Source organism: Rhinolophus hipposideros (genome assembly GCF_964194185.1).
Source record: "Rhinolophus hipposideros genome assembly, chromosome: 8".
NCBI classification, from domain to species: Eukaryota; Metazoa; Chordata; class Mammalia; order Chiroptera; family Rhinolophidae; genus Rhinolophus; species Rhinolophus hipposideros.
Genome location: NC_138054.1, coordinates 67,101,411 through 67,126,383, shown reverse-complemented (window position 1 = coordinate 67,126,383; position 24,973 = coordinate 67,101,411). Strand labels below are relative to the sequence as shown.

The window sequence follows — 24,973 nt, the reverse complement described above, 5'->3', positions numbered from 1 at the left end:
TGACCTAACCCAGTGGCATGAGATTTAAATGACCAGTGAGAGGCAGCACATCTGTTCGGAGCGCCCAAAGGGCAGAGCAGCACCAAGCAGCAGGGGCTACAGGGAAATGGCTTTGAGCCCCAAGTCAGGAGGATGGCCACTGCAGGAAGGCAGAGCAGTCCCTGCCACAGGGCAATGGCACTTGAAGAGATGGTGGAGGGGCTAGGAGAGGATGGGGGACTGATGAGGGTGGAGAGTTGGGGGCCACTTGGCAAGGGAGTCTGTACCTGGGGCTGAGGCCCCTGGTTCTCAGGCCAAGGCAGGCAGATGGGAGAGCACTAGCTCCTAGGAAAAGAGGAGAGCCTGTCCCCGAGACTGAGCCCTCAGCGTACAGCTCAGGGGGAAAGTGGCTGAATCAGACCCTCCACTGAAGGAATAAGCTAAACTCAGTGTCCGTGAGGGCTGTTTGAGAACCAAGATTCTGTCTCTAACTTTGTATAGTCCCCTGTGCTCAGTTTCAAGGGACGTGGAACAAATATCTACCCCATGCCCTTTAAGAGTCTACAAGTTGCAGAAACAAGACTCCCAGCGAACATGGAAGATATCAGGCAGGGGCACCTACGTGTTTACGAAAGAGGTCGGCGTGGGGTCCAAGCTGAGGGTCAGCTTCCCGAATAAACTGCATCACGTCCTCGACTGTCCATGAGGAGGGGTCCCGGCCACTGGGTCGAGAGGCATCCCGGCTTTCCAGGTATCGGTCTGACCCTGCAGGACAGAAGGGCACCTACCATGAGGGGCGGACTGCTTTGTAACTACTCACCCACTCCCTCTGGCACGTCCTGGAAGGACCTGTGGATGAGGCTCACAGCCTGGCCAGGGCAGAGGAACCCACCAGAGGCAGCCGAGGAAGGGAAGGTTTCCCACAAAGGGCCCGAGGCTCTTCTTACGTCAAGTCTTTGTTCTTTAAGGGTAGATCTGGTTTTGAAAATGGTCAGAAGAAATTTTACATTGAGGCTGTGATTCATCCTGGACCCGAGTCAGAGATAACAATGAGGTAAAGGGATTACTCGGGTTCAGTGTGGGGGGGTGCGGGGCGAGACTTCTTTTGCCTTGGCTCTGGGGACCATTTCTAGAGAGACCTCGGGAACTGGGTAAGATTAGAGTATGATTCTGGGGGCCTAGGGATAATACGCTGGGCCTCTTCCGAGGCCTGGAGAGTAGGTGAGCTCACTACAGCCTAATGCACGGAGGCAGAAAGCAGTTTTGCTTTGGCTACCAGGAATCTCAGTGCTAATTTAGTGCTCTGCTTAGAGCTTTTACCTCACTCTTGGCTCAAATGCAGTTCCTCCCACTTCCCCTGTGGGATTTGGGATCTGTAATTGTGACCATCACCTGCCACAAATCATGTTTCATCCCCTCTGCTTGGAAGGCGCCCCATCTCTACCTTCACTTTCTTTTTTCCCTCGGCAAACTCCAATGTAGTTAAGCAAGAGCTGGCTTCAAGGACGAGCTCCTTTATGAAACTTCTGGTGTAATACTTAAATAATTGGTTTCACAAAGCATTTCATGTATTTCTTAGTTACAGCTCAACCTCTACATTCTTTCTCCCATCACTCACCCTAATAATCTATTCCCTATAAAGCACTCAAAGCAACCTTTAAAAGTACTGGATCATGTCAGTCCCTAAAAGCTCAATGCAATGGCCTCCCATCACACATGACATGAAATCTCAACTCCTTACCAAGGTCTAGAAGGCACTCATTTCATCATCTACCTTTAACCTCACATCACCGCCCCTCCCCCATCTTTTACTCACCATGCTCCAGACACACTAGCTTTCTTTCTGCTATTTGAATAGGCTATGCTTTTATTCTTTGACCTGAAATTTCCTCTGTCCAGAATGTTCTTTTCCCAGATCTTTGCATACCCAGTTCCTTCTCAACATTTGGGTCTCATCTCCAATACTGATTCCTCAGAGAGGACTTCCCTGATCTTCTAGTAAAAGTACTCAATTTCCCACATAATTGTTCTCAATCCAATTATTCTAGTTTTCTTCTTTCCTAGCACATATGACTATATAAAATAATTTTATGCATTTATGTTTATTATCGTGTTCTATTTTGTTTCTTGCTATGTCCTTATGAAATTGTGATTTATAATAAGAAACATATATATTTGGTCTTCATCCCCATTTCTGGCACAGAACTATTATTAAAAGTCCTTGTAATTTCCCAAGCAGTCTGAGAAATAAAGGTGTATTTTGTTATTCATAACAAGCCCTTTTCAGCCACACCTGAGTATGTTAATGAAGTGACTTTTGGAAGGCTCCTAAAGATGGGTGCTGGTTGCCAGGGGAACCAACCAGGTGACTAGAGGGTTAGACCTTTCAGTTCCACCTCTCAACCACCTGGGAAGGGAGAGGGGCTAGAGATTTAGTTCACTCACCAATGGCTAATGATTTAATTACTCATGCCTGTGTAACGAAGACTCAGTGAAAACCCAAAAGGATGGGGTGGGGGTTGGGAGCCTCCAGCTGGTAAACACGTGGAAGTGCTGGGCAGTTCCAGAACACGTGCCAGAGAGGGTATGGAAGCTCCACATCCCTTCCCCCATACCTTACTCTATGCACCTTTTCCGACTGGCTGTTCCTAAATTGTATGCTTTTACAAAAAATCAGTAATCTAGTAAGTCAACAGATTTCCTGAGTTCTGTGAGCTGCTCTAGCAAATTAATCAAACCTGAGGAGGGGATGGTGGGAACCTCCAATTTACAGCTGTTGGTCCGAAGTACAGGCAACAACCTGGACTTTCAATTGACCTCTGAAGGGCAGAGGCAGCGGCAGTCTTGTGGGACTGAGCCCTTCACCTGGGATCTGACTATCTCAGGGTACATAGTGTCAGAATTGAGCTCAACTGCAGGGTACCCAGCTGGTGTCGCAGAATTGCTTGGTGTGGAGAGAACCACAAGTCTGGCATCAGAAGAGAAGTAGTGTTGAATAGAGTATTGAGAGGACGCAGGCGAGACACAGGAGAGGGTCTTCCTTTTACAGTCCCCAACACATAAAAGAGAGCCTGGTCTGCCACAGATGGTCAAACGTGTTTGTTCCATGAATGGATGACCAGGTGTAAGTTATTTGTGTATTTTTCTGTCTCCCCCACCAGGCTATGTCTGCCTTCGGACACGGACCTTGCCTTGCTCCTGTCGGTATCCTCGTCACCCAGGAGATGCCCAGTTACACAACTAAGTGGCAGAGCTGAAACACACCTGTGAAAGTAGGCGGGCCCTACTCTTCAACTAGCTCCTGCGAAGGCTGAAAATCTCTTCCTATTTTCCTGCATTCTGGGTCCCAGGTGTAAAAGCTGAAGCACAGTTTGCTTGGCCCAGCCCCTCCTCCCTGGGGAGAGACCAGCATATTATCGCCTAAGCTTGTGGCTGGGCACTGAGCAGACCAGGGGACACGTATGCTGGAGCAAGCAGAGGTAATGAGAACCACAGAAATTCCAATGGCCTTTTAGAGGTGGTAGGAGACAGGGAGCTGGAGAGGGCGCTGCGAGGCAGCCACTTCTCTGTCCTAAAAGTCCACCGTGATGCTAAGAGAGAAACCAAGTGCAGAGATTATGGAGAGCAGAGAGAGGATATACGCACGAATGTGTCCTTCTTAGACCATCTTAGCTAATTCCCCTATCCAGGGGAGCTAGGAATCATACACACACTTACATCTTTACATATATATACTACTATATACTATGTGTCAGCCTATTCCTGTTACACTCCCCTGAGATGACATTTGAGCAAAGATCCTGAGGCAGAAGAGTGATGGGCACATTTCAGGCTTAGCACGGCCAATGAGCCAGAGCAGAGTGAATGAGGAGAAGTACCTGGTAGGAAGTAACATCTGAGAGGCACCATGTTTCCCCCAAAATAAGACCTACATATAGTACGTTATGACGATGTTCCAGAAGAAGATGACATGACTGTATTTGAATAAATGTAGATTGTTGTACATAAAAAAATAAGACCTCCTTATTTTTAGGGCCTAAAAATAAGGCCCTAAGGTGTCTTTTGGAGCAAAAATTAATATAAGACCCGGTCTTATTTTCAGGGAAATATGGCATAAGACCCGGTCTTATTTTGGGGGAACTATGGTATAAAACCTGGTCTTATTTTCAGGGAAATGCGGTATGTATGTGTGTGATGGGGTGGGTGGAGCGGTGGTGTAGCTAACAGAGGACCTTGTATGCCACTGAAAAACCACTGGCTTTTCTGAGTGATGGAGGTCGGTTCTGAGCCGAGGAGTGACACAAACCATCTGACAACTAAAAGAATCTGATAGTCTGTGCTGATAATAGACATTAGGGGGCAAGGACAGAAGCGAGAGAGGCCGGCTGAAAATGAGGCTCCTCTAACAGTCCAGACAAGAGGTGACTGTGGCCTGTACCAGGTGGGGGTGGCGAATGTAGTGAAGAGTGGTTTGATATATGAACATTAGAAAGAACACCCACCATCGTCGGCTCATTTGACCCTTAACACAACCCTTGAAAGGAAGTAGCACCATCTTCAGTGTAGAGATAAGGGAACTGAGGCCCGGAGGAGTGAGGCCCAAGACCACATAGCTCGGAAGGAGACAAGCCAGTGCCCTGGCTCTGTTTCCCTACTCCCACTTCTGCAGACAGACTCGGGTTCTCCCCCTCCACCCACTGGTACAGCTGGTCGTTACTCTTCAAGGAGGGCAGAGTCTGTCTGAGAATGACAAAGGCAGGTGAGGCGCATCCACAGAGGCCAGACTAACAAACTGGCCCCCATCCTGGGTTAATGAAATAAGAGAAGCGATAGACTCAACATCTATTAAATTCTCTGAGAGAAACAATTCTAGGGCCAAGCAAACAGTCCTTTCATAACCTTATGAGGTTCTTCAGGGTCAGAAGAGATCTCGACCAGGACCTGGCCGACAGGCTCACAGTGTATTCCAGAGGAAGAGGGGAGATGCCTGGGGGACAACGGTGCCATGGGAGGCGCCCCTCACAGAAACGGGGCCTTGGGGAAGACCGGAACAGCAGGAACCCCCTCATACCTGGGGATTGAGTTAGTTTCCAAAACGATCCCATAGCCCTGCTTCCATCTGATCCTTTTAACACTCCTGTGAAAAGACCAGGTCGGTGTCACAATCTCCGTTTTGCATATGAGGAACATGAAGCTGGGAGAGGTGAGATGACTTACCCACTCTTAAGGCAGGGAACCACCTCTCAGCTCTATCTCTACTCCAGCCCGCTGCCTTGCTGGGGTGAGGGTGGGGGCAGGGGCGTCCCAGGCTTCTCCCCCGTCTCAGCTCTCCTGAAATCTCTCTCTCCTGCGGTCACTTCTCTCCACTGCAGGCCTTGCTAATGCAGTCTCCTTATTCTTTCATGCCCCCTACATCTGGCTGGGGGACGCCACAGTGGGGTCTGGAGGTGGCCTTCTCCTGTCTCCCCATTGCTGCTTTTAGGCCATCCTTCTGTGAAAGCACATGTTCTTCAGAGGCCAAACATGTACCTGACCACGGTTGTCCACAGATCCCTGGGTTTCCATCCCTTGTTAAATGAAGACGTTTTGGTGCTTAGCTTACTACCTTCGGTTCCACCACAATTCCGGCCATGGTCCTCAGAGGCAATCCATTCCACTCCCTTGCCTCTTCCAGTCACCTCTGCTCAACTGCAAACACCTACTGCCAAGGCCACTCTCTGGTTCTTGCCATCACTTGGAACAAATCCACTTCAGAATTTTAAGCATCCCACGTTCTAACCCCAACGTCTCATCTTTCCAGCTCTCGTGGGACTTCTGGCCACTGTAACCATTACATCACAAAGATCTTCTGCAGATCAAACTTAGTCTCCCTCATCCTTGAGCTCTGTTTCAGCCTTGCGCTGCCCAGCTCCAGTGCTCATGATCTGAACTACTCTCCCTCCAGCTGCATCGATTCCTTTACACACCCTTCCCCTCCCTGCCCCTCTTGAACTTCTAGCTCAACATAAAACCTTAATTCTCAAACTGTCTTTTCTCACCCCACGTCTAGGTTTCTAAGAGGCACAGAAGAAAACCACACCTACTGCAAAGTGGCAAACTAGTCTCCCAGCACAGCTGGGCCTTTGGTGTTTCCTGCAAATCATCCCCTTTTCCTGATCCGGTTCCTCCCGTCTTCTTCTTGAGCCATCTTTCAGCACTCCTGAGCACTTCCCGGCTCAGCCCTTCCCTGCCCAGCCCTGGCTCCATTTGCTCAAGGCCACATCAATCTCCCCTCCAGTCTCAGAGAACAAGGTGTGCCTCCCCCTGGCGTAAGTCTGATCCATCTGCCTGTGCCCGCCCTCGATCCCTAATCCTTCTGACCACCCGCAAGGCCTCGCGTTCTCCTCTTTCCTTATTTCTTCTTGGAAGGCTCCCGTGGTCTGCTGATAAACATGCCCAGGGGGCTCCCACTCTAGAAGACCCTCTTTTGAAGGCTACTGTCTTCTTCTCATCCAGCTCCCCTTGATGTGCCCACCCACTATAATCTGCCCTTGCCACCCTCCACCACCACTGACGCTGCTTTTGCAAGATCACCAATTACCCACTAATCACCACCGCACCCGGTAGGTATTTCTCAGTCCTTATTTTACTGAACCTTGGTAGTGCCGTGTTCACCTTAAAACACTCTCTGTACCCCTGGCCACCACAATAACAAATTCTCCTGTTTTTCTATTTGACTACTCCTCTGTCTCCTTGGTGGGATCCTCTTCCTGTTCCCATATGCTGAACTTTGTTCGTCCCTAGGACTCCATCTTTGCTCAACTGTTCTTTTTATGCTACACATACTCCTGGCAAGTGGGTGTCATTCACCCTACGGCTTTTACTACCATCTATATGCTGATGGCTCCCAAATATTTATCTTCAGCTCAGTCCTCTGCCCCGAGAATCAGGCCTGTTGAGCCACTGCCTGCTGGGTATCACCTAGATGACCCACGGGCTCCTACCCTTCTTTTTCTTCTAGGCACCACCACCTATCCAGCCGCCCCATCTGGAAACCTGGGAGACATTTCTAGTCCCTTCTTCCTTACAGTCTTTAAATCTGACTGAATTTACCTCATGAAGAGTTTTCAGATCTCTTCTCTCTTCTGCAAACCTTCACCACTGCCTAATCCAGGCCTTTCTCACTTCCGGTCTGGCCCATGCTGGCAACCTCGTAACTGTTCTCTCTAGTTTTGTCCTTCCTCAAATCCAGCCACAGAGTCATCCATGATCTATTGAAAACACAAACTTTTCTAGGTCTTGTCTCTAATTTAAAAGCCTTGACTAGCTTTGTGTCACCTATCAGATCAAGTCCAAATTCTTTCACATGCCATTTCTGGCCCTCTGTGACATAACCCCTGACTTTTCCAAGCTTTACTCTTTGAAGTCCCTAAGTAATACCTTTTGTTTCAGCAACACCAAACGACATGTAGTTCCTGGTACAATCTGTGCTTGTTCTTAACCCTTTGCCCTTGTTCATGCTGTACTCTCTTCCTGGGAAGGTCTCCCTCCCCTACTACTCCTGATACGGCCATTTCATACAGTCACCCTTTCAAATCTCAGACAGGGCAGCATTTCCTCAAGGAAGCTTCTGCTGGCACCAAACTTGCCTTAGGTATCCCTTGCAGTTTTCATACCACCAAAGCACACCTCTGTAACTGCAGTAAAGAAGCTGTTTTACACTAATCTGTTTAAGCGTCTCTCCCACAAGACTGTGAGCTCCTCGAGGGTGAGGAGTGATTGATTTTTGCACCCCCATGCCAAACACAGATGATGTTCAAATAAATGGCTAATATAGGAATGTATGAATCCTTCCCTGTCTCTCTGGCTCCAGGTCTTCAGCTCTTAGTTTCCGTTATTCTCAAGCCAATCCCAGAGTTTCAGTTGCCTCCCAGATACCTAGCCAGGCACAATGGTAAGCCTAGACCCCATCCAACCACCAGGCAGGGGACAACAGAGTGACGTCCTTTCTGGCCTCCTAGAGCTCAGGAAGGAAAGAGTGAGGGAAGGCCAGAACTCGGGTTAGCTTACCCCTGGAGCACAGCCTGCGCACAGCTGAGGCCGTGCTCAGTGGGAGGCCACAGGATGGAAGCAAAGGCCGGTACCCAGGGGCTCGAAGATTTTGGGAGGTGCTGACAAGGTTGGTGGGATTCAAGGTGGAGTCCATTGAGTCTGAGTGAGGCTCCAAGGACCGGGCCAGACTATTCCCCAGGACAAAGGTTTCACCTGGAAAAGAGTAAAACCAGAGTTAGAGTGAGGACTAGCTTGGGAGGACCAAACACAGGTGCTGGCTCCCAGGGACCTGTTTGGGTGGAGCAAGAGGCAGCAAAACTGAGAGCCCTGGGCTGGGTCTCGAGAGGCCTGAGTGCCAGTCATGGCTCTCGCTCTCGCCAGGTGGTTTCAGGCCCAAAGCCACTCTCTGGACTTGGGTCTCCTCAGAGAGCCTTCCTCTTAGACTAGATGGTCTTTGAGGTTTCTTTAGGTCTGGACGTCTTACGCCTTTTCTGGATAAGGAAACCTTAGAAAAGAGCTGCTCTAGGAAGAGGCGGCCTTACAGGCAAGATGCTAGAGCAGAGAATAAGGGCGCTGAACAAGAGTCACATCTGCTTAGATGAGGGCGCTTTAGAAGCTTACCCTCTCGACCGACAGGCCATCTCAGAGATGCTCCTGATGCCTCGCTAACCGCCTATCTGTAAAGGATCTGCTCCTAAGTTCCCTCCCTCCTTTCCTATTTGCCTTGCTCTACAGAAACATTCCGAGGAAGCTGGATTGTACAGTGATGAGGGGGTGGGCACAGAGACCAGAATCTGCGTGGGAATTTGCTCTGCCCCTCAGCAGGCGAGATGCTTCCCTCAGAACCCCAATCTCCTCATCTATAACACAGGAAGCTCCTTTCTTCCCAGGGGCCTGTGACTATCAAAAGAGTAGCTATGGAAGCCTTTGTAAAGTGAATCTCCTCCTGACATTTCTACACCCAGGCCACCCCCAACACGAGGCAGCAGCCCCTAATCACTGTGCTGCAGAACCTGAAGCAGACTCCGTCTCATGACTGGGGTCCGCACAGACCCCAACAGCTCCTCAGCCCTGCCCACAGTCCTCTGCTTATGGGGTGTCTTGGGTGCTAAACCATACCACTGTCCTTTGTGGTTTTACTTGGAGTTCAGGTGTTTAGCTTGGCGTTCATTTAGAGCCTCTGATGAACACCATATTCAAACACATTGTCTCATACACAGTAAGGCGCTGTGGCAAGATGGTTTAGGATTTTAGGATTACTTTTTACTACTCACTTAAAATTGCTTGGTAACCATGGACTGAAAGCCAAATCTAGCATGAGGCAGATTTCACCTTTATCACAGGGAACTGAACTGATGAAGCCCTTTCTTAGAGAGGATTTTGAAGAGAGAAGTCTCTGAGGCGCCAGGGTACCTCAACCGTGTGCTCTCCCTTTCTGCAGATGAGGTTCCAGATTCCTACTTTCCAGGAGAGACGACGATAGCAGTGTCCCACCTGGAGACAGGAACAGGAAGCCAGTCCAGAAAACAGGAGGCCTGGGTTCTACACCTCGGCTCTTGTCTTTTACTCGGTATGAGATCCCAGGCAAGTTGTTTGTCTTCTCTGAGCACCAGATTCCTTATTTGTAAAATGGGGGAGAATCCCCCTCTGTCATGTTGAGAGCATTAAATGAGGACATGGAATGGGACGGACTTTACAACGGTGAGGAGTTGGTATGTTAGTCTTCATTCAGAGTTAGTGTGGCGACCTCCGTTCTCTGCAATAGCTCGAGAAAGAGGAAGTCGAGTTTCTGCCCTGATTGGGAGGGTGACCGCACCTTTTCAGTCCTCACTGGACTCAGTGGGGGTAGTACCACCTGCTTCACATGAACTAACAGATGTGAAGAATAATAATGGTAACAACGCCCAGGGCTCACCAGATACTGATGAAAATCAGTAAGCGTCTCCTCCTCTCAGCGGGGCTAACAGTGGTAAGAGATCTGGATTCTGAGTCGAGGGGTTTGAAAATCTGGACTGGTGGCACCTGGACTAGGCAAGGTCATTCATCTTTCCCTAATGAGATGCCGGAGGAAATGAAGCATCACACCCGAGGCTCTGCTTACGGCTGGTCCGTGAGGCCGTGGCTGCCTTCAGAAGGATAATGCTTTCAGGCTGTGCGCTGCAGAGCCCCAAGGGCCTGAGAGGGAGGCCAAGTGAACAGGGCTCTGGATATCACCCCAGTTTCTATCACAACAGCTCTGGTTTTAACATTCGTATACCAGAGCTTCACATAATCTTATCTTTGCAAAAAAGAAGTGCTATTGCTAAAACGAAACAAATTCGGAAATTACTGGCCCAGAGACCCGAAGGTGGGGTTGGATGACTTGAGTTTTATTTCTAGCACAATCATTAGTCAACAATCACCACCTTTTTTTCTGGTAATCAGTTTGCCCATCTATAAAATGGAGATGAAAACCCTTAACATCATAAGGTCAACACAAATTGAATTTGCTGTTGAGATGCTGGAGACATGAGAACAATCAGCATGTGAGGGAGCTCATTCATTCAGTCAACAAAAATTGGTTGAGTATCCTTTATATGGGAGCCATTATGCCAGGTCGGGGGTGTGCAGAGGTCAACAGGCTGAGGAGGACCTTGCCCTTACGCATTTATTTTTAGTGAGAGGCAGAGCTTCTCTGAGTATCACATTGCAAGATTGACCTTACAAACTAGAGTTCCTAGTGGCCAGTGACCAGAATGATGTTGAGAGGCAAAGAAAAATCCTGGGAATGTATAATCTAGAGAAAAGTCGGGGAACAAAACCCCAAAGGCAGGCATGGGAAGGGAAGAGGACTGGAGGCAGATTGTTCTTTTGGAAGGCAGAGTAGATCGGGGCAGGAGTTATAAGAAGGCAGATTTCAGGTCAAACAGAGAGGCATTTTAGAAATCAGCAGTGTCCAACAATACAATTGCCAAAGGCGACAGATCACGAGCACCTGTCCTTAGGAGTACTAGAGCACAAGTTGGATGAGCACCCCACCCTGTCTGTTGGGCTAGACAGGAGATCACCCCTAGAGCACTTTTTCTTTTCTTTCCTTTTTTTTTTTTTTTTTTGAGGTTTCAATATTCAAGTTTAGAGCACTTTCTACTTCTGAGATTCAAGGACTCAGTGCTCACAACCGTGCTTTCCCCTTCATGGGGGTGAACTGAATGACCAAGAAACTGGAACTCTGCATCTAAGAAAACTCTTACACCAACACAGGATCCAGAGATGATGTCATGCAGGGTGTCAGCCGGGGTCTCAGCTCCCACTCCCCACATAAGAACGCAGGACATGGTGAGGCCAAAAAGGAACACCCATGGAGCCATAGATAGGGGAGTCCTACCACTATAGTCTCGCTGGCGGCTGGGTTGGAGACACAGGAAGCAGGAGCCACACTATCTGCAACCTGCCATCCACTTCTCTCTGCCAGCCAACCCCACTTGCTAACTGCAATCCGCGCTTGATAGCTTAGCCACCATCTTCTTGCTAGCCCCCATTTTGCTGCTAGCATAGCCATAGCAGTTATCTTAGTGGCCAATGGCTCACTGGTTACAGCTGACGGCCAACTAGCCACAGCTGATGGCCATCCAATCACAGTTGATGGCCATTTACTACCCAAGTAAGCCTTTCCATATGAGGCCGAGAGTAAGCCTTTCCACCTTTCCACGTGAGGCAGAGAGCCTGGAAACTGCACTCCTGGCTCTGTCCCCACAGATGAGCACAGGTCTTGCCCATGCGTAAGCTTGTCTCACATAGAAAAATGACCTCTGAACCACATGTACCGTACCCTCTACCACTCTTGCATTCAATAAATATTATGAAATGCTTAGTATGTGATCATGAGAATAGTGTAAAAGATAGATATTTTCCCTCCCCTCACTGAATATTTCATCTAGTGGGGAGGATGATAAAAACTTAGAAACGACTGTAAATATTACTAAGGAAATGAAAGAAAACACCAAGGGGACCTTTTTTAGATGAGGAAACCCTGAGAGGTCCCTGACAACTGGATGTTTAAGCTGTGGCCTGAGGAAGAGTCTAAGTGAACTGTGCCAGACAGCGTGCTTGGTTTTAGGGTTCAATGGATGCCCTAAATGAATCCTAAGCAATATCTAAACATTCAATTGCTAAGAAAAACGTCAAAGATTAGGAATACAGTCCAGGACCTAGAACCCTCACCCTGCCCCCAGCACATGCAAAGAAGTCTATGGGAAGACCAAGGAACTAGCTGGGTTTGGATGGAACCTGACCATGGGCAGGGATCTGCTGGAGGAATCCTGGTGCAATGGCTAGGGGCTGTTGCCTGGTCACACAGAAAGACCTGGAGGTAGAAACTAGATTAGAATATTCAGGGAAATGGGGAAAAACAGTGTAGCTGAAATGGACAGAACAAAGAGATAAGTATGGAGAGGTAGGCAGGGACCAAATCACGCAGGACACTGCAAACAAAAGTAAAACATTGGGCTGACTGTATATGCATTAGAATGCCACTGATGAATTTTAGTGGGGGAGTACCACAATCTAATTTAAGCTCTAGAAAGACTATTTGGGCCATTAGGTAGAAAATGGACCAAGAGACGTAGGAAGGAGCCCAGGTAGGCCAGAAAGGATCTCTCAGGCCAGGAGAAGGAAGAAGATGGTGAAGGCCATAGGCATGAGAAAATGTATGTGGATTCAAGATACATTTTAGATGTCCACTGCCAGCTAAGGTGGAACATATATACCATCCTGCTTGAACCACTAAAAGAAAAGACAAATGAGTTGTCAGTCATTAGGCATCATGCAGTACAGAACAGTGTACTGTACCTGAAAGAGAGGACACAAACACGGTGAGCCCTAGGCTTGCTCCCAGCTTGCTGTCTGGAGAGTTTCCAGGCCACGCAGTACAGGGAAGGGAAGATCGGACAAAGCCCAGGAGACGAAGCTGAGAATCCAGATAGGCCATGGCAGCTGAAGTTCACAGGCCAGAGCCCTGGAGAGGTGTTTATAACTCCATTTCTTATGTTCAGGAAGGTAGAGCAAAGACTGAGCATGTAAAGCAAAGACACTGAAGATATAAAGACCCTTTGGGCTAGATGGTTTTTTCATCTAGATAATTACACTAACGGTACTTTGAATTATGAAAGATAAGGCCTGGGTATTGTGTAGAAGGGCAATGCTGAGACAAAAGGAAAAAAAATTATTTTGCACCATAAATTAATTTTGAGTTGCCTGCTGATAACTTAAAAAAAAAGAGAGTAGGTATGGGATGGAGGGAACAGAGAAATCAGAGGAGAAAGAGAATTCCCAAAACCTAGAGTGGGCCCCAGAAAATGGCAGCAGGCCAAGGCCTAAGGTGAAAGAGGACAGTAAAGATATTTACTGTAACAGCTGAGAAACATTAAGATAAAACAAAATGTTAAGTTGCTTCCTGTTCTTTGTGGTAATTCTTCTTCCCCCCCAAACTTAAGTACAAGCCTACTACACTAAACAGCCTTGTTAGGTTTTCCCTGAGAGAAATGAAGGATGGGGAACTGGATCAAATGTCTGGGGCAAAGGACTGTAGAGAGAGAGAGAGAGAGACCATCAGCTATGGAAGTTGAAAGAGAAAGAAGGGATGAAGAACTGAGTCAGAAGCAGGAATTCACAGCTAGAAGTACGGGCAACTACCCCATATGTGACCTTATTCTAGGTTATGTGGCATGGGGGTTTATTTTCTTTTATTTAGATTTGGATACCAAAGTAAAGAGAAAATCCCCAAATCTAGGAGGACTCCCAGAGTTCTGCAAAAATCTCCAACTAGTTTCCTTGCCTCCTGTCTGGCTCCATTTCAATCCATTCTCCCACATAGGTCCCAAGAGAGTTTTCTAAAACTCAAATCTGGGTCCTCACCACTCAATGATATATAAAGTCTGTAACATGGTCAACTAGACCTTGACTGGGCCTCTGCCTCCCACTCCAGGCTCATCTCTCACATTTCTCTCTTCTATTTTATGTTCCAGCTGTACTGGACATTCAGTTTCTCTGAAACAGGCCATGTGTCCTCTTGCCCCTCACGTTCTCACATGCTAGTCAATACCGTGTTTCCCCGAAAATAAGACCTGACCAGAAAATCAGCCCTAGCATGACTTTTCAAGATGACATCCCCTGAACATGAGCCCTAAGGCGTCTTTTGGAGCAAACCTTAATATAAGACCTGGTCTTATTTTTGGGGAAACATGGCAGGAACATTCTTCATCCTTCCCCTCCTCCATCTCGTTGGGTCTGGGGCATTTTCATCCGATTATCTTACTCCTTCAGGTCCAAGCTCAGATGTCATTTTTTTCTGGAAAGTCTGTAGGGAAAAGGGCTCTACTAAGCACTGACACTGAGATAACAGGTGGCACCTTCAGATGTTGAACTAGCAGAAATGTGTAACCAAACAGAAGGGAGGGAGTGACAAACACCAGAGCCAAAGGGCAAAGCAAAACACAGCCCTTGTCCAGATCAAACTCTTTGGCAGAGGTCTGGGCCATTGATCAGGAAAGAGCAGGAAATGATAAACGATTAGAGGTGGAGCCACGGGTCAGTAAGGCAAGGAGGCAGGCAGGCAGAAGAGATAAGTAAAGGAACACAGGATCAGAAATGCAGGCAGTGCTCTGACTTGTCTGGGCAGAGTTACAATGATCCTTTCTGGGAAAGAAACAGCAACGAGGGTGAGAGCAGCCAAGCTCTGAGCACCCACCGTGAGACACAGGTTGGAGAGCAAACGAGGGTGCACAGAGTCGGTGGAATCTGTTGAAAATGAGGGAAGGGAAGGGGGGCTGCCAGGGGTGGAAGGTGATCACCCTGGTATTGGTCTCTTTCTGGTGAGGCAAGAAGAGTGGCTAAAGCTCGCTTACTCTTATCTGGTGGCTGAATCAGAGAGATGCAAACTGGAATAGAATTCCCAGGGAAGGTCATGCCTGTGATGTCCACCCCTCCCAGTCTCTGCATGCTGCTACCAGTACTTTGCTCTTAGTTCTCAATGCTGCTCTTCCATTCAGGAATTCTGAGTTGCTGTTTCTCTGAGAACTCGGTCCCTAGACTAGCAGCTACACTCATGGACGTGAAACCCCCTCAGATGTATCCATTCTTCCAGAACCCCAGGTAGACCTAACTGTCATTACTGGAGGCAGCTCAAAACCCCTGAATGCCATTAGTGGGGGATATTTAACAGCCTGCCTGTGTCTGTACCAACTCCACTATGCCCCGTTCAGACTCCCAATGGTACATTCTAGTAATAAGTAAGACTACCTTTCTCTGGTCTCAAAGAGTCTGATGCTGAAAGAAAGCACTCTAGAATAGGCCAGGTGAGAAAAAGGATCAGTGACGAGGTCACAAATATGTCTTCAGGGAACAGCTGGTCTGGCCCCCACAAGTGGTATTTAAAATTCAGGTTATCTTTTTGTAAGTCACGTCAGTAATGATCATTTGGGTGCAAAAATATAGAGGGGTAGGGGTGGCTGGGGCTGGGTGAGCAGTCACTTCCCTGAGCATTTGCTTCAGAAGTGGCACTTCTCTCAGAAGTAATTCTGTGAAGACAATGACAAAAGAACTACAGCATAGGCTGTGTGGGAGCAAGATTTGTGTAGAAGGTCAGACGGGGTCACCTTTCAGACTTACGCACCCCCATCGACAGACAGCACAGCCCTGACACTGACAGCACCACGGCTCCAATCCTCGGGCCAGGACAAGGTCCACAGGCCTCCTTTAGAGGGCCTTTCCTCCCTCTCTCAACAACGACCTACCTCGCTACGTTTAGGGCCGAGCTTTCCTTCCCTCCCTGTCGTCTGTGTCCTGGGCTCCAGATTAGAGATGCCGTTCCATTCACTCTTTAACCTCTCTCGGAAGTGCTTAGTCACTGATCCGGCCACGTGGCATCCGCTTTCCCGTTGTGGGTCTGGTATGTTAACTAAGAAAGTTATTTTCCAGCCTAGTTAGAAACAGCAGGAACTTGAATTGACTTGCTAGACTGGCAGTGCTAGAGGAGTTAGGGCCACATGCCAAAGGAAAGAGCGGATGGCCAATCACCAGGGAGCAAATTTCTCAATCTGTAGCCTGAGACTAAGCCCTCCTGCTGAAGACCTAAGCTGGGCCTCTGCTGCCAGACTCCTGCTGGGAGATGCACTGGGACTTCCCAGTGGCTCCACGTGCAGTTTGGAGCTCAGAAGGGGTGCGAACCACCTTTTTCTGGGGATAACAATCCAGAGGAAAGAAGGTTAATCCTAGAGACCGGGGACAAAATCCTGAAGAGAGTAACGATGAGAGGAGAACAAAAAGTCCCAGATGTGGCAAAGGGCAGGGACAGGAAACAAGGTCTCTGGGTAGTAGGTGCCAGGCTGGCAGGTGTGAGGGCTGCCTGCTACGAGTCCTGCCCCCTTTCTGAGCCCAGGCCCCATCCCAGCTCCTACCTGGTAGGTACCTGTCGTGGCTGTGGCTGTACTCTGTGGTGGTGAGTGACAAGTGGGTCTGTGTAAAGGGCTGGTTGCCAAACAGATTGTCACTGCGAAGGTTGTGGCAGAGTTTCTCCAGAAAGCGGAGGACGTAGGTGATGCTGTTGACGGCTGGGAGGTTGAGGGTGTGCTGCTCCCGGTCAAACACGGCTGTGGAGTGAAGTCAACAGGGCTGAGCATGTCAGCCGGGCAGTGCGGTGCGGGCTGGAGGAGGAGTCCAGCCCACAGCTTGCCTCGGGCCTACCTGCTTACACAAAGGCAATCAGTACCCACATTTCCTCCCTCCCTCCCTTCAGGGTTTGATTTTTGCCTCCAACTCCAAAGGGCTTGCAGTAATGGGAGTGGCCAGACCAAGTCTGTTGCACCCGGGGCTCTGGAATGATTTTACTCAACCTGTGAAAACAACTGTGAACATAATTCTATCTGCTCCATCAGTTGGCTGGGCCTTGTCCAGGAAATCTGTTCATTTAGGGTGCTATTTCCATAAGAACTGCCCCAGAACAGAGGAGCTGGGCAGAAGAGGAGAACACAGCCATTGCCAGCAAGGGGTTAGGTGCACGATCCAATCTGTATAAGGGCACTGGGCTTTCGGCGACATTTGGAACTATGCCACGCTTGGTTTTATTTTACTCCCTATCTACTTCTATTCAAAAAGTACCTGTATAAGCCTTAAAAAGCAAAGGCCTCTGCACTTGTCTCCGAGAGCAGCAATGAAGTGGGGGAATGGGTCATTCTCAGGAACAAATTTTGGGGCAGAGGAAGAACCCTAGAGGAGGTGATGGCAGCTGGAGAGGTAGTAATGAAAGCCTGGCCGCTGCAGACCGCTGACAGAAGCCAAGGAGAGTCCGGGGTGGCCTTGGCCTCAGAAGGAAAGGAAGGCTTGATTTCCCGTGCAGTACTCAGCCTTCCATAACAATTCCGTCCCTGCCTGCTCCGTCCGCCACACAGCCAATTATTCCCTTGCCTGGGCTCGCACACCACCCTGCACATATTTCTCTACTGTAACACTTCTCACAGTTAGCTGTGAGATTTTCTTCTTTTCCACCAGGGCAGAGCCTGAGCCTGTCATCTCCCTTCCTCCCTCTTTCCCACCACTGGCTGGCATAAGCTCTGATGTACAGTAAGGGCTCAGTAAATGTTAGCTAAAAGAACACAGTTGGCTTATTTACGGGATTTTCCATGTCAGCTGCTTCCTGAGGCTGGATTTTGCAACTTTTTAGAAGGAAGGGGCAGGAAATTATGGCATAGCGTACAGTTAAGATCGAAAGGTTTAGGTCAAGTCTTCATAGGTTTGGTGGGTAAAGAATAGGGTTTTGGACTTAGGAAAACTGAAACAGAAATGTGCATGGTTGAAAAAGTGAATATTCTCAGTGAAAACAACACTACCAAGAAAAAACACTATGCAGCTGACTCAGACTCACAGCGCAGGAAAGAAAGAGGGAATGACTCTTCTTACTCTGCCCTGGGGTTCGAATTCCTTCTATCGGGCCGGCCTCAGGTGTGGCAAGCTATGGAGTCAAAAGAATGAGAGAAGAGTTCTAGGTTCCCTGCGGCCAGGTGGGAGGATGAGGCAGTCTGAAGACACTCCTGTTGCCACAATACAGCCTGCTCTCACTTGTATCTTCTGGAATGCCTTTAAAGCAACACACACATATATTTTCTGTGTGAAGAGGCGAAGCAGGCAGAGAGGAGAGAAGTCTGGTTAGAGGCTCAGTTAAGCAGTCTGCGTGGTATTCTACTTGGCAGAAGTATGCGTAAGGCTCAGAGGGCCTCTGAGAGTTGGAAATGAGGACTCTCTGAGGAAGGGAATACCTTCACACTCCCCCGAGGTGGCACCAGGATGCCTGGTCGGAAATCAGCCAGTGGGGGAGGCCTGGCCTTCTCGCTCGGAGGCCACACCAGCCCAAGGGCGCTTACCTGAGATGACCTCACCGCCGTGGCCCTGCTTGAGGAAGCTGAAGACAGTTTTCTGGTGATAAGCACAGTCAATGCAAGCCTGGACGGCCTGCTGCAAAACCACAGATGCGCGAGCCGGCCCGAAGTGGTCGGGGAGCTGCTGGACCTTCTCCTTGTCTAAGTGGGGGCCTGTGCTGCCACTCTTGTTCAAGTAAATACAAACTGCAAGACACAAAAAATTTAATTAAAGAAGCTTCCAGAACGCTGAGGGTGGAGAAGTTGGAGAACAGTGCTCTCTTCCGTCTTTTGTGCCCTGGACTCTGGTCCCGAGCAGGACTCCCAGCTGCTAAGCTGGTGACACACCGTGGGAGGAGGTAGGGGGTGGTTGTGCCCAGCTGCTGTCAGCCTAAATTGCATGACCAAAAGCTCTGGGAAGACAGCCTGCTGGAAGAACAGTCCAGACCAAAAGCCAAGACACAGAACTTACACTTTGTCTTCTGTGCACTGAAAAGAAAATCTAAACAATTTCCCAGATATATGTACTTTCATTTTTGCTGCTTTGTTGCCTCACATATTCTTCGTGTATCTTACCTTATATGTGTCAGGAGTTGTGGGGCCACGCAAGTGTGTGCTGTATGTGTGTGTGCTGTATGTGTGTGTGTTTGTATGTGTGTGTATGTGTGTGTATTTGGCCTTGGACTTAGCATGGTTATACCACACCACTGGTCACCTGCCTTGCTTTCTGTTTTGTGCCTTGGAATACCTTTGTTATCTACATCAACACTCAGGCCAAAAGAAAGTAGTAAAAATAGAAAAAAAATAGAATAAAGAAAAACATGAAAAAGGTCTGAGGGTCCCATCTAGAAATTTGTTTCAGTAGTTTCTCCCATTACGAGAGCTGGGCACTCTCCTAACTACAACCTCCACCTGGCACTGTGTGGGTCAGGGGCGAGGCGGGCACAGGAGGAGGAGGCAGTCCTATACAGAGCTGCTTCCTTGTCTCTGGAGAGACCCCTCAGCAGCCTTCTCAGCTATGACGTTCTCCGGGCTGATCTGCCTGCTAGGCTTCCACTTACACAGGGATCGGCTCCTTTCTTATACTGTCGTGGCTCACGAACTGAAGAGGTAGGAGGGCAAAAGTCTCTTTTGTTATTAGAGGTAAAAAACGGTAAGAGCAGTAGCTATGTGAGCTGTGGCTGGATGGCTGTCCTCTTTTGGCCTCAGGTTTACCATCGGTAAAGTGAGGGGGGCTGAGCCGGACGGTCTCTGAGGAATCGCCTACCTTTATTGTTCTAATGCTGAGGGGAAGCAGGTGGAGCGAAGAAAATGGACAATGAAAACGGGAGAGGATGTGGAAGGTGGCAGGTGAAAAAGAAAGGAAAAAAAGAAAAGGTAAACAAGATGAATTGAAATAAATATTTAACTCTGTTTTCTCCTAAAACCCACTAAAATGAGCCAGATAATCACAAAAGAGGAGACAACATAAAATTTTGGAAGCTGGAAAGCAGACTGGCAAGGTAGCAACTGACTTAGCAGACCTAAGAAAGCTGAATCCTTAACCAAGGATGGGGAATGACGAGAACCAAGCTGTTTCATCTTATTCACAAAAGGCCCAGGAATGGGCAGGTGCCTCTCTAGGTCGGCATTAAGGTAGATCTAATAGTAGAAGAATTGGTTAAGTCTGGTAAGAAATAGTATTTCCATGTCAAAATGTGACTCTTTTGCTGAATATGAAACAAATATGCAAGAACTCAAAGGGACAGAGTAATGAAAATAAATGAAAACATTGTAAGTTCCCAGTAACTTAAGTCATAATAGCCCCCAATGAGAACCAACCCAAATATCCATCAACAACAGAAGAGCTGTACAAATCGTGGTATATTAATTTATTGGAATACCACTTGGCAGTTAAAAAAAAAGAACTACTGATAGGGTGCTTCTCAAAACATCATTTTGAGAGAAAGAAACCAGATTGAAAAGAGTACATAGTATATGATTCCATTAAGAGATGATACAAAATGAAAATAATTTAGATCTCTAACCTTGTACAGGTAGGAAGAAGACTGAGAAGGCAATCTCAGTTTTCTTATGCAAAAGGAACGATGATTCAGAGGACAAAACCCCGAGTAATGACAAAACAACTTCCAGAAAGTAGTACTGGATCTAATTAAATTGGCAACATGTGCCCAGCTGGATTTCAGAATTACTATAGATCAGTGACTGCTATGTGTCTCCAGTTTTTCTCCCCTTTGAATAGGTATATCTATAAGTTATCCCATGCCTATCCCATCATTGTATGTTGGGTATGTGGGGAGCAGACAACAGCTTTAGTCCACAGGCCTTCAGATTGAAAAGAAATACACTCAAGGAGCTGTGCTTGAGAAACTGCACCTGAGGTTTCATTTGTACCTGGATGTGACTTAGATGATGAGATACTACATCTGGAGCTTGATGTTTCAAAGAACTGAGACTCTTAACGGGGAATTTTGCAAGGGGAAGAATGAATATTCCAAGGGGAAAAATGTAAATAATTTATATCCAGAGAGTGGACTGACAGTCCCGTTCTCTTGAATCTGGGCTCTGTGACTGCTCGATCAAAAGAATATGGTGGAAATGATGCTATGATAATTTTGGGCTCAAACATTTAAAAAATGGTAGCCTCCACCTTCCTGTCTTTTGGGACACTGGCCACCACAGGATGAGGAACCCAGCCACCAAGGTATGAGGAAGCGCAAGCTACCGTTTGGAGAGGTCTGTGCAGAGAACAGTCAGCACAAATTTTGCTAGCCATGTGAACGAACTATCTTAGAAATAAATTCTCCAGCCCCAGATGAGCCACCTAACTGATACCATGTGGAAGAGAGATGAGCTGTCTTCATTTTAAAATAGTTGAATATATTGATATTATCTTTTTCAGATATATAAAATGTCATATGCCTTTTCTTTTATAGTTTATGCTCATTGTCTTGCTTTAAAAATCCTTCCCAATCTTAAGGTCATAAAGTTATTTTTGTATACTGTCATGCTTTGGTTTTCTACTGCATCCATGAAATAAGAATCGGAGGCTGTAAAAACATTCGAACTAGGGTCCAGCATGTAAAGGAGCTTGGAATTACCTGTTCCATCCTAACAATAAGTAAAAAGCTGAACAAACTGAGAAATCAACTATCCTTTTTAGGTCCATCAGAGAAGTGAGGTCACAGGGCAAGCTGCTGCCCCCAAATTTGGAGAGATAGGTTAATACAGAGAATGACAATTTACTAGAGCAGAAACCTCACAGAAACCAGTGTTGTGGTAGGAAAATCTAAACTATAACCGGAAAGTTGCTAGAAGCTCAGTATGGACAAGCCTGAGAGTTACTAACTCCAGGGGGTCCAGTTATGAGCTGGTGGTACACTCTTTTGAGTTTTACCTCCAGGAACTCGACCATGTTCTCACAGTGAGTATCAGAGAAAAATCCCTGCATGCTCCCAGCAGGGGGAAGGGTAAAGAAACCATTTTGAAATATACCAGAACATTCTGTTCTTAACAAGGTCTGCCCTCAGGAGAAATTATTTTACTAGAGCTTAATCTGCTGGGGTGTGATCAGAGCCTCACCTACCTGGGGGAAGCAAAATACGCAACTCCAGCCCCCTACAGCCGTCCTGTCCCACCTAAGAGGGGTGGTGGGACTAAGAAGCACTGGTGAAGTTTACAGTCCAGGGGCACAGGCTCACCAAAGGACTGTGACCTACTTGTATGACCAAAGAGTATTTCTCCTCCTACACCTTACTATCACATTACTAAAGGCCTATTTACAAAAATTCCTTTTATCCAGCACATCATGTCTGGCTAGCAAAATAAAAACAAAAACAAAAACAAAAAAAAAACCCCAAAACCAAAAACCAAAACCCAAAACCAAGGTTTACCAAAAGGCAACAAATACAATTTGAAGAGACACAGCAACCATCCGAACCATATGCAGACACGGCAGTGAAGTTGGAATTATTAAATTGAGAATTTAAAACAACTATGACTGATCTACTAACAGGTCTAATCGATAAAGTAGACAGCATACAAACAGATGGGCAATGTATGCAGAGCGATGAAATTCTAAGAAGAATTAAACAAAGAAATTCCAGAGATCAAAAACATGGTTACCGAAATGGAGAATGCCTTTGATGGGATCATTTGTAGACTGGATATGACCAAGGAAAGAATTGCTGAGCTTGAGGATAGCTAAATAGAAACTCCCAAAACTGAAAAGCAAAGAGAAAAAAGACTGAAAAAAACAACAACAACAAAAAAACAAACACCTAAAATCAACAACCCAGAACAGACTATCGAACAATTGTGGGACAACTACAATAGATATAACACATACTTTCATAATGGGAATATCAGAATAAGAAATATCTGAAGCAATAACGACAGAGAGTTTCCCCAAATTAATGCCAGTCACCAAAGCACAGATCTGGGAAGGTCAGAAGAGAAAACAAAGCAAGATAAATGCAAACAAAACAAAACAACAAACTCTAAAAAAACTGCAACACCTAGGCATATTATATTAAATATTCAGAAAATCAAAGATAAAGAAAAAAATCTTAAAAAAAAAATTCAAAGAAAACCTACCTTACCTACAGAGGAACAATAAAAGTTACATCTTTATGAAACATCTGAGCAAGAAGAGAATGGAATGAAATATTTAAGATGTTGAGAGAAAACACCCACCAACCTAAAATTCTGCACCCTGCAAAATTATCCTTCAAAAGTGAAAGAGAGCTCTCTTCCCGTGAGTGGTGTGAGATAACCTCTGAAAATGCTTCACTATTTCACTATTTGCTTGGCCCAGAGAACCCCACAAAGTCATATAAATGAAGAGGTTCAAATCTACATGTTCATCTTAAGAACACTCGTGAAACTGCCCAGACCCTCAAGGGTATGCTATCCGAAAAGCCACCAAGTATCTAAAGGATGTCACTTTACAGAAGCAACGTGTGCCATTCCGTCAGTACAATGGTGGAGTTGGGAGGTGGGCCCAGGCTGGACAGTGGGGTTGGATGCAGGGTCGGGGGCCCAAAAAAAGTGCAGAATTTTTACTGCACATGCTTAAAAATGCAGAGAGTGATGCTGAACTTCAGGGTGTAGATGTGGACTCTCTGGTCACTGAGCAGAGCCAGGTGAACAAAGCTCCCAGGGTGCGGCGCAGAGCTTAACAAAGCTCACGGGCGGGGTAACCCACACATGACCTCCCCCTGCCACACTGAGATGGTCCTAACTGAGAAAGAGCAGTGTGTTCCTAAGCCAGAAGAGGAGGCTGCTCAGGAGAAAAAGATCCCCATAAGTGTACTCCCACACACTTACGTCCTGGGAGTAAATGCAGCATCAGATATATGCTAATAAAAGTAAAAGCAAAAAAAAAAAAAAGAAAAAAAGGTGAAAGAGAAAGAGAAATACTTTCTCAGAAAAGAAAAATTGAAGGAGTTTGCTGCTAGTAGACCTGCCTTACAAGAAATGTTAAAGAATTTCCTTAGAGAAAAGGAGAATAATATAGCTCAGAAACTTGGATCTACATGAAGAGAAAAAGAGCATCAAAGAAGGAATAAGTGAAGGCAAAATAAAACCTTACTTTTTTATTCTTAATTGATCTAATAGATAATAGTTCATTCAAAATAAAAATAGCAACAATGTATTTGATTGTTATACACACACATATGTGTGTATGTATATGCTTATGTATACTTATCTGCAAGTGAAATGAATGATATCAATCATATAAGAGATGGGAAGGAGGAACTAGGATTATTTTTTTGTATCTGTGAAGTAGTATAGTGTCATTTGAAAGTAGACCTGGATTAGTTACAATGTATATTGCAAACTCTAAGGAACCCTAAAAAAAGTAAAAAAAAGAAGTACAATTAATATGATAAGGACTAAAAAACGGAATCATATAAACTGCTCAATTAAAACCACAAAAGACAGGTGGATATTAGACTAGTTGGGGAATCACTGCATAAATTCTGTAAATGTCTAACCACTATACTGTACACCTGAAACTAATATAAAATAATTTAAAAAAGAGAAAAAAAAGAAAGTGGGTGATCCACTAAAAAAAGGCATGAGGAATATAGTTAATAATATTGTAATAACTATGTATGGTGTCAGATAAGTACTAGAATTATTAGGGTGATCACTTCATAAATTATGTAACTCCTAATCACTATGTTGCACACCCAAAACTAATATAATATTGTATGTCAACTGTAATTGAAAAATAAAACAATTATTAAAAAAATAAAACCACCATTGACTGAAAAAGAGTGGAAGACAAAAATAGAAACAAAGAACAAGAGTAACAAATAGAAAACTGTAACAAATACTGTAGATATTTATTCAACTATATCAATAATCACTTTAAATGTCAATGGTCTAAATACACCAATTAAAAGAGAGATTCTCGAAGTGGATCAAAAACAAGACCCAACTCTATGCTGCCTACAAGAAACCTACTTTAAAAATAAAGACACATCTAGATTATAATTAAAGGGATAGAGAAAGATATACCCTGCTAACACTAATTAAAAGAACATCAGAGTAGCTATACTAATTTCAGA

At 46.3% G+C, this 24,973-nt stretch overlaps 1 protein-coding gene and 1 pseudogene across 17 annotated transcripts in view; one reads left to right on the top strand and one right to left on the bottom strand.

The window, feature by feature from the left end:
* The window catches only part of SCMH1 (Scm polycomb group protein homolog 1), a 144,311-nt gene that overhangs the window by 1,598 nt on the left and 117,740 nt on the right, over positions 1 to 24,973 (bottom strand). For 9 of the 16 annotated variants that reach the window (XM_081055403.1, XM_081055406.1, XM_081055404.1 and 6 more), the window contains 5 exons: positions 18,402 to 18,602; positions 16,443 to 16,634; positions 8,029 to 8,223; positions 5,051 to 5,116; positions 602 to 744 (listed from right to left, as the gene is read on the bottom strand). In XM_081055403.1, coding sequence (XP_080911529.1) covers positions 602 to 744; positions 5,051 to 5,116; positions 8,029 to 8,223; positions 16,443 to 16,634; positions 18,402 to 18,602 — 797 coding nt within the window. The remainder of the gene's footprint in view (positions 1 to 601; positions 745 to 5,050; positions 5,117 to 8,028; positions 8,224 to 16,442; positions 16,635 to 18,401; positions 18,603 to 24,973) is intronic. The other 7 variants (XM_081055413.1, XM_081055412.1, XM_081055408.1 and 4 more) reach the window with 1 other exon arrangement.
* LOC308500929 (large ribosomal subunit protein uL22-like) lies at positions 23,070 to 23,759 on the top strand (annotated as a pseudogene). Its single transcript has one exon. The product of its transcript is annotated as a large ribosomal subunit protein uL22-like (transcript).